This window comes from Ptychodera flava, assembly GCF_041260155.1.
Source record: "Ptychodera flava strain L36383 chromosome 23 unlocalized genomic scaffold, AS_Pfla_20210202 Scaffold_24__1_contigs__length_23054250_pilon, whole genome shotgun sequence".
Classification (NCBI taxonomy): Eukaryota; Metazoa; Hemichordata; class Enteropneusta; family Ptychoderidae; genus Ptychodera; species Ptychodera flava.
The window spans coordinates 18,091,660-18,109,524 of record NW_027248278.1 but is presented as its reverse complement, the minus strand read 5'-3'; the positions used below and the strand labels follow the sequence as shown (position 1 = coordinate 18,109,524).

At 35.9% G+C, this 17,865-nt stretch overlaps 1 protein-coding gene across 1 annotated transcript in view; it reads left to right on the top strand.

Annotated features, from left to right (window-relative positions):
- Positions 1-10,049: 10,049 nt before the first annotated feature.
- LOC139124868 (multiple epidermal growth factor-like domains protein 11) overlaps positions 10,050-17,865 on the top strand; it is a 42,350-nt gene continuing 34,534 nt past the window's right edge. The window contains exons 1-2 of the mRNA XM_070690966.1: positions 10,050-10,979; positions 11,324-11,436. Of these exons, the coding sequence (XP_070547067.1) occupies positions 10,204-10,979; positions 11,324-11,436 (889 nt within the window). The 5' untranslated portion in view covers positions 10,050-10,203. The remainder of the gene's footprint in view (positions 10,980-11,323; positions 11,437-17,865) is intronic.

Below are 17,865 nucleotides of genomic sequence, written 5' to 3'. Positions count from 1 at the left end.
GATAACAATCTAATTAGGAAAGTTCATTACATATGCAATTGTAAATTAATTAACATGACACTGATTAATGTGTTCATTCGCTATTAGAGTAATTTAAGCTTGACATATGTACCAAATTTCATGAAATTCGATGCAGTATTTCTTGACATATCAGCCTAACTACGAACATTCAATAATTGCCTTTATACTGCTACATGTCGTGAAACAACTTGATGTGCATATGTAGGACATTGATCAATATCCTTGTAATTACTTTGAATAAAATCGCTCGATAAATGTCTAAGATTTGGCTCCGGAAATGAAAAAATGATAGCAGCAGGCAGCCATTTTGCATCGGCTTATGAAACCAATTGACATGCATATTTATTACACAAGTCAATGTCCCAACTTTGAATAAAATCAGTTGAGACGTGCCTGAGTTATGGCTTTGGACATAAGCAATTATAACAAAATGGCAGCCAGTGGCCAAATTGGATTATATCGTCAAACAGATTGACGTGCATATGTATTACATAGGTCGATGTCCTTGTACTAACTTGCAATAAAATAAGTTGAGAGGTGCCTAAGTAATGACTCTTGATATGAAAAAAAAACTGAACAAAAACGGCCGCCACGCTGCCATTTTATTCGTATCATGAAACAAACCATGTGCATATGTATGGCATATGTAAATGGCCTTGTGCTAACTTGGAATAAAATCAGTTGAGACTTGTGTGATTTATACGGCTATGTAAAAGAAAAAAAATGTGACAAAATGGCCCCCATCTGCCATATTGGATCATATCGTGAAAGAAATCGACGTACATAGGTCGATGTCCTTGTACTAACTTACAATTGAATCGGTTGAGATGTGCCTGAGGTATGGCGCTGTACATGAAAAAAATAGTTACAAAATGGCCGAATGGCGGCCATATCGGGTGGTATCACAAAACAAATCGACTTGCATATGTGTGACACAAGGAGTAATGATTGTACCATGTTTGCATAAATTATTCCAGGCATCTCTGAGATATCTGAGTGAAAGGACGGATGGACGGACGGGCAGACACACGCACGCTCGCAGGCACGCACGGATATAACACAACCTATATGTCCCCCTCCACGGACGGTGTTGGACTAATAAACAATGAAGGTTTAATTTTCACAGTAGGATACAGTATGATAATTTCGTTAGATATACCATTTAAAATATTCAACACACGTTGCATGTCGAGTTACATACACGTATTCATTATTTGCTTTTGTCTACGGTTCATCAGCATTCTGTATTTGAATCATGCGTACAGAGGGTTGCAAGCAATGGTTTCTAACTGTGTTGGCTATTACTGTTATTCATGTGAAGCTGAGTTCAGGCAATGATGGTGAATATATATATGGCCAGGCCAGAGCAGATGATCCACATGCTTGTTTTTGGTTCACAGGACCTACAGGATTACGGTAAGCCATTTATGAAAATCGGGGTTTTTTTTTCGTGACATTCAACTGCCAATGTATGAGTTGTCAACAAATTAAATGAAACGATATTACATTATGGCGTAAATTATATTTAACTGTTTGCCAGGCTGTTAGCTGATTTGAGAAGCCATTCTGGTTTCTTAAATAGTGCCCGTAGACGAATGAACCTCAATTTACTCGCCACATAATAACCACACCCGTGACTTTCGTAAAGGGTCAATTTCATAGCTTCGAATAATAGTATATTCTAGTTTTGCAATAGAATCAATATTTGCAGATAATTTAGTTGTCAGGAGGATAACAACGGAATAATTATGTTGATTTACATACACTTCATTTGATGGCGACTTCTCAAAGTAACCCATATTATTCTTGATTTTTAAACGATGAAAATATTACTGAATTCAATCAAATTTCTTCTCTACTCCAAAGAGGTTAGTCCATATTTCAACATTTTGGTAGCATTGAATAAAGAGAATAATTTGCACCTGTGTTCGCAAAGAAACTGTATTGGTCTCTTTGTTCTTTGAGTGTTCAACAAAAAAGGAAAATAGCATGTCTAATAAGAGAGTATTATGAGACCATTTCAGTGACTGATAACTTTACCTTGTGTATGAGTGCAAAAATCATCATCAAACACCATTCAAACATTTCATTCATATATCATTTAATTTATTCCCGGATTTGAAAAACGACACTTATTTTGTAATTGGTATGTAGTAAACAATCTTTTAATTATACTTTTAATTTTATATAATTAAGAAGTGCATACATTGGAATGGCGTTCAACAATCAATGTCTGATTGCAGAAATTAAGAACCATTGTTGGAAAACGTAATGTGCATCTGTCTGTGGATGCATTGATCGTGACAATTTTTCCCCACACAGATTTAGACGTGTTGGGTATTCACCCCAAGTCGGCCATACCCACCACGTCTATATGAGTTTACTTTTGTTGCTTATGACACAGTCCCTCTATATACATACTTATATCGATTGGGAATGTGAGGAATAGCTATTACATCAGCCAGTCGCTATTTGTAACAGCAAACATCGTATCAATTATTTTCAATAGAATATCGATGGAAATCTGCACGCATGCCGCTCGTCTGTTCAGTTCACGATTTCCACAACAACCCCTACACATTTAGTCCAGTCAATTTAGGGTTTAACCTAGGACTAATTGCAACAGAAATTATTTCTTCACCATGACCTCTGGAAAGGCCTCACTAATGACAAATTAAAAGTATAGGAAAATGTAAGGGTGCAAATTGGTTAAATTTGCATATATTCAAATTAGCTATAATATCGCCTTTAAAATGACTGCTATACTCACATTTTGGGCATGTAAACTTAATTCAAGTGACTTTTTTCATTGTAACACAATTTAGTAAGGTTCAACAAGTTATTTTCTAAATGTCTCGAACAATTAATATCATGCAAATTAACTCATTTGCATATATTGCAGTTTTTTTCATTATTTTAGACAAAATGAATGTTAAAGCTCATATATAAAAAAAATTTTCTCATGAAATTGTTAAGGTTTTGTAAGATTTATCAATTCCATACCAAAAAAATATGAGGTTCACCTAATTTGCATGCTAATCATTTAATACAGAAGGCCTAATTTGCATAATCGACACAAACTGTCTTCTGAATACAATACAACTACAATAGCTTCCATTGACATTTTCTGGTTATTCAGAAATGCAATGAATATAGAGAAGAGTTTCAGAGCATTACTGTTTAAATAGAGGGAATCAGAATACTTTCTTTGGATATTCTTCTTTCTTTAACGACGTTAAGGTTATTCATGAAAAATCATTGGATAGTTCAATTTTTTGACATCTATTGGCAAAAGTTCAGTCATTTTCTCCAACAACATGTTCGATCGCAGTAAAAATTTTTGAAGGAATTTTTTATGCTTTTGGTCACTATTTTCAATGGTGAGGGAAATATTCAGTTACTAATAAATGGTTCACCACACTTAAAAGCTGTGCCTGTGAATCATCTTTCTCATTATTGAGCAATCATTAGTATAAATACGAACATCATTTGAATCATCATGATGATGGTGGTGGTAATGGCAATTGTTATGATGGTCATTATCATATCATAATCTTCTTCTCTTCCTCCCTGTTCACATCTTCCTCTAGGTGGTTCATTTTTTACAACCAGAATCCTTTCGTTGACAACAGAAAGTCTAGATTTTGCTTTAGCCAGGGTTATTGAGGCTGCTGCAGTTCATTGTAAAACCCATAAGAATGGGGAAAGGTAACTCAATGAAAAGATGTGAAGCAAGGGATGATATAATTGTACTGCGTATCATATCAGATCTTAGATGTGCAAGTATCACTCATGGGGCTGTTTTTGTAATGGACTTTCCATTTGCAGATTATTAGACTTTGTATCGTTACCAATAAGATCGATCATTCTGAGGTGAGACTTCCATAAGGTTCAAAATACAGGATGACCAATTATATGATAATTTGATGTAAAAAATTTGATATCTTAATGAATTGATAAACTCGTTAGAGGCAGCCTCTGTGGTGCAAATCCTTCACATTTTGGTTTTCTTGTTTCACGGTTATAAAAATTAGAAAGAGCAGCTAGACCATGTAACATTATGAAAAGTGTCTAGATTTGCGTTTACCTGTGATTTAGATTGTCATGATTCAGTCAATAGATTTTTTTCAGTTTTTCCTTAAATGCTATGGCTGTATAATTTAAGATTAAATAGGAAATCTATCTCTTCAGTCCAATATATGGCTTTATATTAATTTCTAACTGTTGTCTTCAAGAAATTTCAAAATTTTGAGAAATGCAGAGTCCTTTGATTATCGTAATGTCTTTCAGCTGTTTAAGGTACAGCTTTGCTCATTACATACGTTATGATAATAGGCAGTATAATATAATAATTGTACCTCTATATCATGATGATCATCATATAATTGTATTTCTATATCATTATTATCATAAATTTCTGTACGTGGCATTAACAGGCAAGTTGAACACAGTCAAAAGTATATCTGATTTACAGTGACCACATAACCTGGTCTTTAATTACATTTTACCAACACTTAATCTATATTTAATAATACGGGTAAGGGTCAAAATAGAAGAAACCATTAGAGCTGAAACAAATTTTCTTCAGCTTCCCTTAGTACAAAGCGTTGGTTATTTTACCAAGCATTTTGGTGTGCATTAAGATAATCCGAATCCGCAGAAAGTTCCAAATATTATATGCAGCTATAGGGATTAAATTATCTTGACATTATGCAAATTCTCTAGATAATTGAAACAAACTATACGAATCAATCATTGTTTTGTTTCACAGGGCTTTCCATTCTGTACGCCCTATTAAAAAATAATCATTACAATAAGTTAAAGTACACAGAAAATAAATAATCATGTCAATTTCTTTTTACTGATCAAAATGTTCATTCAAGTTATAAAATGATCATTTTTCGATAGGAAGTACTTAAAGTAATTAATAACTTAAACAAGTAGTGTCTCTTAATGTAACTTCTCATTTTACTGATAATATAGTTAACTAAAATAAGTTGACGTCAATTTAAAAAATTAAAGAAAATTATTTTACTGATCATCATATAGGATTTATGAACATGAGGAATCGTTCAAAATAGGTAAATAGGTAGCAATGTTAGTAAAGACTTCCAATCTTTCTTTACGATATTGTATATCATTTCAAGTTTCAAGTATTACATTTAATACAGTGTAGGCATTTCCTATAAAATCTTTTACAATAAGCCCTGTTGCACAATGTAGATTGTATTAGACTTTGAATATACCTTTTCTTGGACCTTTTGAATATTTAAGGTGAAGAAATAATTCATGTTCCGATTAGGAAAAGGAAGTGATACGGTTGACTTTTGGACTAATACAAATAGAAACTTTTTTATTGCTGAAAGATATGTTTTAAAACATTGCCTAAACTAAAAACACAAAAATGATCTTACAAAGTCATTACAATGTCAGCTTATCTCTTAAATCACTTTCGTAAATAGATTATCAGCACCAGGTTTTTACAGCATCTATGACCCGTTTTAGCATTTGGGTAAATTAGCTGTCTTATGCACAAACTCATTAAACTTGCGGTATATAATTTCCATGACCCTACTAAAATTTACAATGAAGAAATAGTTTTAATGATCTCGGTTGTTTTTTTTAACATATACATAGTCATTTATAGGTCCAAGACAGGGAAAAGTAAAGTGGTAGAAGGGGCACATTGCAGTTATGTAAAATGAGGAATCTTAATGGATATGATGCATTGCCTACACACAAGAAAATACATTAAATAATCAAATTGCTTGAATAAAATGCCAATTTGCTCAATATTTTTTTAAGAAATTTATTAACAGCAAAGATTTTGTTCCAATTACTGACTTTTACATTTATTCAAATTATGCATTGTCTCACCTCTTCCTCTTAAAGTGTTTTAGTCATTTCGTTTGTCGTTCTGGGAGCCTCCCGAAATACAGAGTGGAAACATAAACTACTTTTTGTGTAGATTAAATATATTTTTTAAGTGAGATGCAGTGATAAGTGAAACACAGTGGCAGCCATACTTGATTTACGCAATTTGGAATATTTCTCGCGCGATAAAATAGATTCAAAAATATTGCAAGGACAAAATATAAGATAAATGCATACATTTCTTGAATATAATATCGCGTTTTTCTCAATTCAATATACATATTTCTTTTATCAATGATTGTATTGCACCCTTTATCCATTCATATCGATACAAATTAGGTAAATGTTATACCTCTTAGATTGTATTGGACTTTTAGTATGTCATTCTAGGACCTCTCTAAAATACACAAAGAAAAAATAATTCTATTGCTGTCAGAAGTAGCTTAAAATAGTTATTAATTAGGGATATACAAAGAAAAGCGAAGTGTTGTGGAGGCCATATTGGATTTATGCAAATGAGGAATATTTCTATGATGACAAAATATTTCCATCAACATTACCTAAACCAAAAACAAGGCAAATAAGCCCAAAACCTGCATATATCATGTTTAGCCAAAGACTTTTAGCAGAAACATTCTACCAGCACCTAGTTTGTTACCATGATCTTTTTACATTTATGCAAAGTAGGCATTGTTTACATTTCTGGATTGTACTAGGCTTTAGTATGTCATTGTAGGACTTCACTGAAATACACAGTGAATAAATTCTTCTATTGCTGTCAGAAGTAGCTTAAAAATAGTTATTAATTGGGAAAAATACAAAGAAAATGAAGGTTGTGGTGGCCATATTGGATTTATGCAAATGAGGAATATTTCTATGACGACAAAATATTTCCATCAACATTACCTAAACTAAAAACAAGGCATATAAGCCCTATCCTGCATAACATATCACGTTTAGCTAAATATTTTTAGCAGAAACACTCTATCAGCACCAAGTTTGTAACCATAATCTTTTTACATATATGCAAATTAGGCACTGTTTACAATTCTAGATTGTACTATACTTTTAGTATGTTATTCTAGGACTTCTCTAAAATACAAGTGAAAAAAATATTCTATTGCTGTCATTAGTAGCTTAACAAAAGTTATTAATTAGAGAAAAACAAAGAAAAGAGAAATGTTGTGGCGGCCATATTGGATTTATGCAAATGAGGAATATTTCTATAATGACAAAATATTTCCATAAACATTGCCTAGACCAAACATGAGGCAAATAAGTCAAAAAACCTGTATCAAAATCATGTTTAGCCACACAATTTTAAGTAGAAACCATCTATCAGCAACAATTTTATACCCATGAGCCCCCTTTACATTTATGCAAATTAGGCACTGTTGCACCCCTTAGATTTTATTATACTTTTAGTATGTCATTTCTAGGACCTTTCCAAAATGCATGGTGAAGAAATAATTTCTGTTGCAATTAGTCCTAGGTTGACCCCTTTTTGGCTTAGATTGACTGGACTAATTGACATTTATTTCATAACATAAACGTATTTGTCGGTTTCTTTTACTCAAATTGGATCGACGACGCCTTTTTCAGCTTTTGGTGATACTTTGATACCTTTTGGCGCACTTGGCCAAGTTTGGCGCTATTTTGAAGGGGAAGTACATGCGAGTGAGAAAGACAACAATTTATTGATTTCCGATAAAGAATATCGATCAATAACGTGCACTACAGGGTTAAAGTACAGTGGAGACTCTACGCCCGTTTGCATCCGTTCTGTGTTATTTTGTTGTCTAAGGTGGAGTTGCTCGTCGCCAACACAAATTTTTCAAAAGAATATTTCTCATCCAAGATTACTAACCAACCCCCTCATACTGTATATTTTCAAAACAGAGAATCTAAAGTTTATTAAGGTAGGAACTGTTTACTTAAAGTATGAAGCGGGTAAATATTTAGGGGGAAAAAACGTTATTTTGGTATAAGTGATAAAAGTTGATCTAAGTACAAAACTTTACACCATTTTCTTAAATATAATATTTCACTTGAAACAATAGTATATGTTGAAAAACGACCATTTTGTTTTGCATTATCTACTGTCATTCTAGCATGGCATGGTTGAAGGTTGACAATCAAAAAAGTGATTAAAAACATGATTAGCAAAATTAAAATGCCTCTTACTCAAATTGTAGGATTTTATTGTCAAATAAAACATTTTATTATACAGCATTCAAAGAGCATGATGTGTACATTTCAGAAAATTTGATCCAACCAGAGTAGAGTTAAATTGTACGAAAATCTTGAAATCTAAGGTGTTTTACATACATTTGTATTATATTATATTTAACTCTTCTTTATTATGCAACTTACTACTGCTTGACCAGCTAAAAGGGGACCAAACCAATATTTTAATATTCGGTAATCAAATTGATTACAATTGGATGACTATTTGTAGAAGACGTATTTTTGAGCAAAATACGCTGTGTTTGGTGCAGCGCCCCTTAACTGGAATTTCTCATTGATATTCTCCCAAATTTGTTGTACCCCCTCACGCGGATGGTGAATTGAATTTTTCTTCGTCAGACAGTAACGATTCTGAATAAAGTAAGACAAATTTGTTTGTTTCACAAATTTCCCTACAAATAAAACGCGAACGTACATCAAACAGGAAAAACTATGCAGACCAAGCAAAGCCCTTTGCAACGAAATTTAAAACCGTGAGCATGTAATGACCGACATTTCCCGTATAGCATGGAGGTACTGGATACATTGCTGGCTACATGATTGTTGCGAGCGACTACCAAAGTAGGTAGAAGAGAACTTTTACCTTTTAGACAAACGTACGCGTGGCCCCCGAAAATAAAACAGAAGTTAAAACCACGGAAGTTACTACAAGCATTTACTTATAAGTAATTTTCCGTCACGGTATCACGCGTGAGCGATGGTCAGCTATAATAGCCCTACTGTCGTTTTGAATCAAAAGTGCTCGACTACAGGAGCTCGGCTATGACTTCGCCTTAGCTGTATTATAGCCCTGCAACGCAGAGAGGACTAGCTATCGTGTAGACGCAAGAGTAGTAGCCGAGGCCCTTACTTAATCGTACATTCAGTCTTTCTAAGCCGCTGAAAATGTGTAATATGTCATGTTTTCCTGTGTTTCGCTAAACTGCTAATAAGACTTTTTATTAAAATGACGCTTTCCAAGTCACCGACCCAACCGTTTTAAAGGGGAGATCAAGATAGCCAGAGCAGCCAATATTGACTAGCCTGGTTCAAGAACATTTGAAAAGTGCGAACAGCGTGCAACGGGTAAATTGACAAGAAAAAATTGTGAACAGTGGGGTTAAGAGATGTGTGACCGGTCCAACCTGTTCAGTTTCTGTGTGGGGAAAAGTTGTAATGATGAAACTATAACATTTTCTATTCTCTCAGCATTTTCAGATGTTGCGATGGGTTCAGAAAAGCCGATGTGGCTAACCTGACTGAGAATTGTATCGGTAAGTGTATTGCCACTGAATCTAACGAAGTTATTATAGTGCATGTGTAACACCCCCCTTATCGTCTCGAGGCGTCCCTCACATGGTTAAGGCGTGTGAACAGTCCGTGTAATGTCCATATACAGGATAGTTGGGAAACTTGATTCCAAATGTCGTCACGAAAATAAATTTTACTTAATGAACAATTCCTGCGACCCCACCTAGAAAAATGGAACTGCCAACAACATACCATCACCTTTACCACCTTGGTGCCGACGAGCATTCTGTATGCCGGGAGCTAGGATTCTTCAGTTGTCTGATGACCGCATAGAGCACGAAACTCAGAGTCACAACTCAGTCACTTTGTCAATCCAGTCAACTCTGAGTACAAATAGCTCTGCGGAATGACCGCATCGAGCACTTTCTCAACCAGCGAGTACAACCTAACCTATCTGTGTATATATATATACACACACAGGTTTGTCTTTATTCTATTTTCATGCACAGTTTTGGAGGCCATTATCAGTGAACAATTAATCGACATCTAAAACAGAGCTTAATTCAGTCACTGGAACTTTACCTTTGCATGGTAATGCCGTATTGAATTTCGATTGTATTTCTCTCATATTTATTTACGCTCATTTCCTATGTTTTCTGTTTCCTTTCTGCAGAGTGTCCGAGTGGTACATTTGGATTTTTCTGCAACAAGAACTGCACCTGTAAAAATGGCGGGACGTGTAATAAAGTGGACGGTTCCTGCCATTGTTTGGCGGAATATTTCGGAAGTAGTTGTCAATATTCTTGCAATTGCCAAAATGGAGGTACTTGCATGCGTGGGGGCTCGCGTTCTTGTGCCGATCGGTTTTATGGGGCATTGTGTGAGAAGGAATGCTTGTGTCCTGAAAATAGTATGTGCGATAGTGAAAGAGGGGAATGTATCTGTAAAAAGGGTTTCTATGGTAGTTCATGTTTACCTTGTAACTGTTCGGAGAAGGAAGAGTGTGATCCATTTGATGGAGAGTGTTCTTGCAGTCCTGGTTACTATGGTGAAGGCTGTGATAAAATGTGTTCTTGTTTTAATGGAGCGAAATGTGGTAATGATAATCCTAACAGTTGTCAATGTCCGGCAGGTTGGACAGGTTCAGGATGCACAGACTGTGATACTGGATTGAATGGCCTTTCTTCTTGTAAGGAGATGTGTTTGCATTGTTACAATGGGCATGTATGTTCAGTTGAAGATGGTGATTGTGAGTGTTCACCTGGGTGGCAAGGTAACAGATGCGACCAGACCTGTAATGAAGGTTTCTATGGCAGAAATTGTTCCATGGAATGTAATTGTGAACATGGTACTTGTGATTACGTGACTGGCATATGCCAGTGTGACGGAGGATGGACTGGTCAGTTTTGTAACCAAACCTGTCCTGAAAATTGTGTATTATGCACGGGAAACGTCTGTTCGTCCTGCAAAGCTGGGTGGTCTGGTGAAAGGTGTACAAATAAGTGCGAGCCTGGCTTTTATGGTGATGGATGCAAGAAAAAGTGCCCTCAATGTAACTGCACCACATCTTGCCATCATATTGATGGAAACTGTCCTATTATTGTCAGGTACGTTTCGATGTAGTTTCTAACAAATCCATATGTAGTGTTCTCAAATTGTTTTTGATAGCATGAAAGTCGGACGATATTATCTCATTTCTGCAATTTGCTTATGCCTACAAAGTAATCTACAGATGCTGAAAATGTTATTCGAAGAGAAGAAAATTTGAAGAAAAAATAAATAAAGTGGTTCTGCTGCTATCTCATCAAATACATTATTTTACTTTATCGAACATCCAGCCAGGTTCGCCTATTTGAGGTAAAAACGCTCTATTGTTGCATTGCAAAAGAAATGTTATGCCATGAAAAATTATGAAGAGTGGTGCGATAATGTCTTTCTACACTATATGCAGATGCGAGGAACAGATATGCGAATACAAGAATTGGAGAGTGTGCATAGAAAACCCCTTCACACTAGAATGTAAAGATGGATGGACTGGGCTCTTTTGTACCATAAAAACTGAGGGTAAGGTAATATTTTTATAAATTCAATTGATCTTCATTTTTGGACACCGTGGTGCGAAGCACCAAAGGTGTCCTATGTCGCCACAATGTCTGTGTGTGTGTCCGTCTGTCCGTCCGTCCGTCTGTCCGTCCGTCCGTCCGTCCGTCCGTCGACAGATTTTGTTCCACTCATAACTTAAGAACCCTTAGGTCCAATGTCATGCAATTTGGTATTTGGTATTATCATGATGAGACTTAGATCTGATTGGATTTTGGTGGGTGTGGCTTATTAATTAATTGCTCATTTGCATATTTTATGACTTTTTTCGTTCACGCAGATATCTCAGAGATGCCTGGAGCGATTTCGTTTAAACTTAGTAAAAGGATAGCTCTTTACCTCATACAGATGCATGTCGATTTGTTTCACAATGCGATCAAATTTGGCTGTGTTAGAGGACTTTTTAGTTTTCACCTCCATAGACTCCCATGTATAAGGCAGTCCACGTCCATAGACTCCCATGTTTAAGGCAGTCCATAGACTCCCATGTATAAGGCAGTCCATAGACTCCCATGTATAAGGCAGTCCGTAGACTCCCATGTATAAGGCAGTCCATAGACTCCCATGTATAAGGCAGTCCATAGACTCCCATGTATAAGGCCAAGAAAAATAAAAATTTAGTTTCTCATCGTATTCATATTGCAAAAGGATGCAGTGACACAGTTTTTAGTCCCCACAGATAAAGTCCAGGGGGCTCATAGATTGGGTCATGTCAGTCAGTTAGTCCATCCATGTGAGTCCATCCGTTCACGCAGATATCTCAGACGCTTTGACAAAATTTCACGTGACTTTGACCTCAAATATACATATTTGTCCATAAGTCGGTAACCACAAGTGCTAAACCTTTCATATATGGTATGATTGGACACCCTATGATGCCACATATTGTACCTCATTAATTATGTGCATATCTAATTTTGAGCTAGCCAATAGAGCTAGAGGTCTGATTTTTGGTATATTTGGATAACTTAGCAATACAATTTTTTTGACAAAATGTCATGTGACCTTGGTGACCTTTGACCTCAAATATACATATTTGTCCATAACTCAGTAATCACTAATGCTACACCCTTCATATTTGGTATGATGGGACACCTTATGACGCCACATATTGTTCCTCATTAATTATGTGCATATCTAATTTTGAGCGACCCAATAGAGCCAGAGGTCTGATTTTTGGTATGTACTGATAACTTAGCAATGCTAATTTTTTGACAAAATGTCACGTGACCTCAATTACCTTTGACCTCAAATATACATATTTGTGCATAACTCAGTAACCACAAGTGCTACACTCTTCATATTTGGTATGATGGGACACCTTATGACGCCACATATTGTACCTCATTAATTATGCACATATCTAATATTGAGCGAGCCAATGGAGCTAGAGTCCTGATTTTTGGTATATAGGGATAACTTAGCAATACAATTATTTTTGACAAAATGTCACGTGACCTCGGTGACCTTTGACCTCAAATATACATATTTGTCCATAACTCAGGAACCACAAGTGCTACACCCTTCATATTTGGTATGATGGGACACCTTATGACGCCACATATTGTACCTCATTAATTATGTGCATATATAATTTTGAGCAAACCAATAGAGGTAAATGTATGATTTTTAGTATATAGGGACAGACTATAGGATAGAATCTTTTTTACAAAATGTCATGTGACCTCGATAACCTTTTACCTAAAATACACGATTATGTCAATAAATAAGTAACCACAAGTGCTATGTCCTTTATATTTAGTAGGATGGGAGACCTTATGACAACACATGCTTTACCTCGTTAATTATGCCCATATTAATTGTGGGCAAGCCAATAGAGCTAGAGGTCTGAATTTTGGCATATATGGATTAATTAGCAATACAATGGGGTTTTTTCAAAATTTCACGTGACCTTGACGACCTTTGACCTTGAATATGCATATATATGCATAACTCAGTAACCACAAGTTCTTTACGCTTCAATTTTGATAGGATAGTAGACCTTAAGATGTCACATCTTGTACCTCATTTATTATGCACATATGTATTTCTTGGCAGGCCAATACAGCTAGAGGTCTGATCTTTTTTTCCGATGTAGAACCATAACTTAGACATGCCTCTTGTTTCAAAATGGGAACAATGACATAGACCTATGTGTCCATAGATCTGGACATATACACTCCAGTGATACTTCTTAATGAACTCATTTCCCTGCCCCATCAAGACTAATACTCCTATTACAAGTGGGGACTATGTCATTGTCAATGACTTGTTACTTCTAGAATATACAGAATATTATCTCACATAGTGAGTGTCTGAATATTATTCTGAATTGTATTCCAAGCACATTCTGAAAGGACTCTTCTGGAATATACAGAATATTATCTCACATAGTGAGTGTCTGAATGTTATTCTGAATTGTATTCCTAAGCACATTCTGAAAGTAACTCTTCTGAAAATTTCACATTCTTTGCCACTGCACCATCTCCCTAATACATACTGATGACCCATGGTGTCCACTCAAGTCTCACTTTGATTATGTTTGCTTTTTATGCTTTAATATGTGTATGAACAGTACTTAATTTGACACAGTATGATTGCAAATGCTTATGCAACGAATATGATATTGTTGTATTGCTGTTAAAATTCACTACGCATTAGAGAGCAAGGGCCTTTATAGTAAATTATGAAGTACAAGACACTTTAGGTAACAGTAGAACCAAAATGTTTGTGATACGAAAAATCTATTCATATCAAAAGACAAGCAAAATGATTGACACAGAAACAAGTGTGTGAACATGTTTAAACATAGAACTTGTGAGGATGAAGCAGTTCTGCTAGAGTCATACCCACTTTTTAAGTTGCCAACTTTTGACAAGATGGGGAAGGTCACGCTTGCAAATTGGCCAAGCTGGTGGGTCACATTTAAGATAAGGCTTTAGGGGAGGTTACATCTTACATGGTGGAACACCCTGAATACGCCCGACACATCAATTTTTGTAAATACTGAAAAGCTTCCTTATCCGACCTCACAGCACGCTTCACTGCTCAGAGCACGAAGTGCGCCATACGCGGGCAAGTTGCAGCTGCAAAAACAACCACAGTTTGCAGTACCGCCACTGATGGCGCACATCATACGCCAAGCAAAGACAATAAAAATAGACTTTGACGCCTGCCTTCGCCAATTCTAACTTGTACATCCACATACCAGTAGTATATATAACTTGTTTTCTGTGACACTCATTTTGTTTCCCCCCCCTATTTTCCCCCATGGGAAAGCCCTCCATATAGCTAAAATGACACCTACCGGAACGTAGGCGTACGTGAGTTCATATACACCTGCCGGAACGGGGTCACCGAACTCAGTGGGAAATTCCCTGACATGTCTATACATGCAGCCGTCACACAGCTGTCTGACCTATTTATAAACACACAACATGTATAGACACGTTCCGAAGGTGTGAGGGAAATTCCGTGTGACACAATCAAAGGAGCTTTTACCCTGTGTTGTCAGTCAGTCGCACAGCTAGCAGAACCGGAGTCCAGCTGATGTGAGTATGTGAATTTTTTTTTTCCTACTGCATGACTGAGATCTGAATTTCTGGTAGGTTTTTTTTTTCTGAACGACTCTCGTTAACTAAAATAGTATATACTTTAATCTACTATATTCAACAGAGACCTGGGCATCGCTAATAACATAAACATGAGCAAATATATTATCATCTCGAACGTCGTCGCCAGCCCTAACTGAAGTATCTTTTTTCAGAATTTCAAGTTGTATTCATCCTTTGTGTTCATTACTCTAAGACCATTTCCATGAAATTCAATCTTTAAAACTACGCAGATCGATAAACAGACAGAATTTATTCTTCAAATAATCAACTTCATCTATATCAATTTCACACCAATCTTTATCTTCAGCAAAATACAGTCGTGTTTCTTTCCAAAATTGTCTTGGTAACATCTTCTGAGCATATATTTTATTTGCAATGCCTTTGATTGATACAGACACAGATTCAATGGATGGATTAAAGAAAAGTTCGCTATTAAGTTCTGACTGATTCTGATTTTTAGTGAAGAGTATCGCAATACCTCTCATGCTACGTCGTGGTACATTTATATTTTCATTGATAACCGTTGTTGATTCTTTGAATGGGATTGTTCTAAAATAATGTAAATGTTCGTAAAGGTAACTTTTACCGTTGTTGTAATAACCAGCAGTTTCTCTCGCGAGTGTTTGATCACTTAATGTCTCATATTCCATTTGAATGTTTTTTAATTTATAACCAGATGTAGCGTTGTGACAATTAACTGGGAAGCGGGTGCAAGCGTAATTTCCCATTCAATATGACTCCCTAACGCTGATGGATTTGCAACCCCATGACCTGTTATGAGGAATGAGTCAAACGAATAGCATATTTTGTTTTATACGTGTCGGAAAGTAAAAGATCGTCCCATTTTGAAAGCCTGTCGGAGTTTGCATCGGCCGCGCCACTTCTCAATTTTCTTAGATTCTCATTCTGAATTCCGTACAGTGTCATGTTCGTTCTCTCCTTTTTATGTTTGAAGAGATCACGATAACATTCAATAAGATTATATTTATTCAAATTGAAAAGTGCCTGCCCCTCAAATGTGAGAACCATACGCTCCACCAAATTTTTTGCAACATTTTGTACTACTCGGTTTTCTTCGTGACCCATTACTTCGAGATCAAAAACCAGGTCGAAAGTATCTGGAACTAGTACTACTCCGCTTTCAAACTTTGGACATCGTATGATAAGTGTCTGACCTGGATCTGCCTCACTTGGATTATGAGCAATCACATGATGAGTTCTTTCTGACTTCGTTCCCTGCGGTATTCGGTTGCTGAAAGTCGGTAATAATGATCTATCGTATCCCATTTTCGTGTAATGTATATAGTAACTAAGAAGAAAAAATTACAGTTAAAAAGAAAATTAATCACATCTTAAGTTTCACTTCGTGTATATAATAACTCAGAAGAAAAATTCAAAATAAATCACATCTTTACATAAATATTTCCGTCTGACTGAAAGATAAATCGATTACCTGTGTCGCGAATCAATCGAAGAACCCAATATTCTTGGAGGTGATGACTTCCATTTCATCATAGTCAACCTCTTTGAATACGTTTATGAATTCTAGTCGCTTAAAGAAGTTAGTCTTTTGACATTCCTTCACGAAAGCTAATATGTTATGATATAGATTATCATCTTTGAGTCGGACACCTGGATTTGCTCAAAGGATATGTCGATTTACTCGTCGGAGTTTACACCATTCCAATTCAACAGAGAAACCAAACAGGTCTTTATTTTTAGAAAGAAACTTTGCAATATTCTTTTCACCAAACATGTCGATTCCGTATGGGTCATATATTAATACATAATTTTATTTATTATGACTAATGTTAAACCAGTTAAAAATATCCATAGCTGTTCTCCAACAAATCCAACAACTGATCCTGCTGTTTTTAATAGAAAACTAACAAGTGAACCGATTAAACCTGGTATTGCAGCAGCACTTTTTGCGGCCAAGGTTTTTAACCATTCGCCAAATTGCTTTACAATTTCTTTCGCTTTTGTATATACTTTGGGCGGACCTGAACCACCTGTGTTTGCTCCAGTTCCTGCTGCTCCCCCTCCTTTAGTCACAGCTAGGGCAATTGTTGATATTGTCATTCCAAGGGCAGTCAGTATTGCAGCGATTGTAATACCATTTCGTTTAAATAACTCTGTCAGCTTCAGCCTGAGTGACAATTCTGGATCGGAAATTACATCATGAAGAGACCTAGTCGACGCCAGTCTTTCACGTGCCCCACTGATCATATCATGTTGTACTTCAATTCGATTATTAATTTTAGCTAGTCTTGTTCTGAGTTCGGGTGTAAGTTCTGTCTGCTCTGACATAATTTTATCTCTTTCACTGTAAAGCTCATCAAGACGCATATTTGCCATCTTTAATTCATCAACAAAAGCTCTATATTCAGGGTTTAGATTGTTCCATTCATCGATTTTATTTTCAAAAGCTTGTATTTTATGTGCATTACCGCTAGCATCTTGCCGTAAGAATGTAAGTTCATCTTTGTATATACCCATGTCTTCTGGTGTCATCTTCTCAGCCGGTATTTTATCGTTTTTCACATCTTCAGAATGCAATGTAGTACTCACAAGTTCAGGCTCTGCGCTAGAGCGATATTCGACTCCACTCCATTGGTATACTTTATTTACAAATTCATATCCTCCTTCTTCTCTTTTTACTGTCTCGAGCGATCTAAATCCACGTCCTGTAGTTTTTGATAGCCTAAGGTTTTTATAATACAGCTTTCCATTCCTAATCTCAGCATTATTAACCAATTCAATTCATGCTGTTTTATTA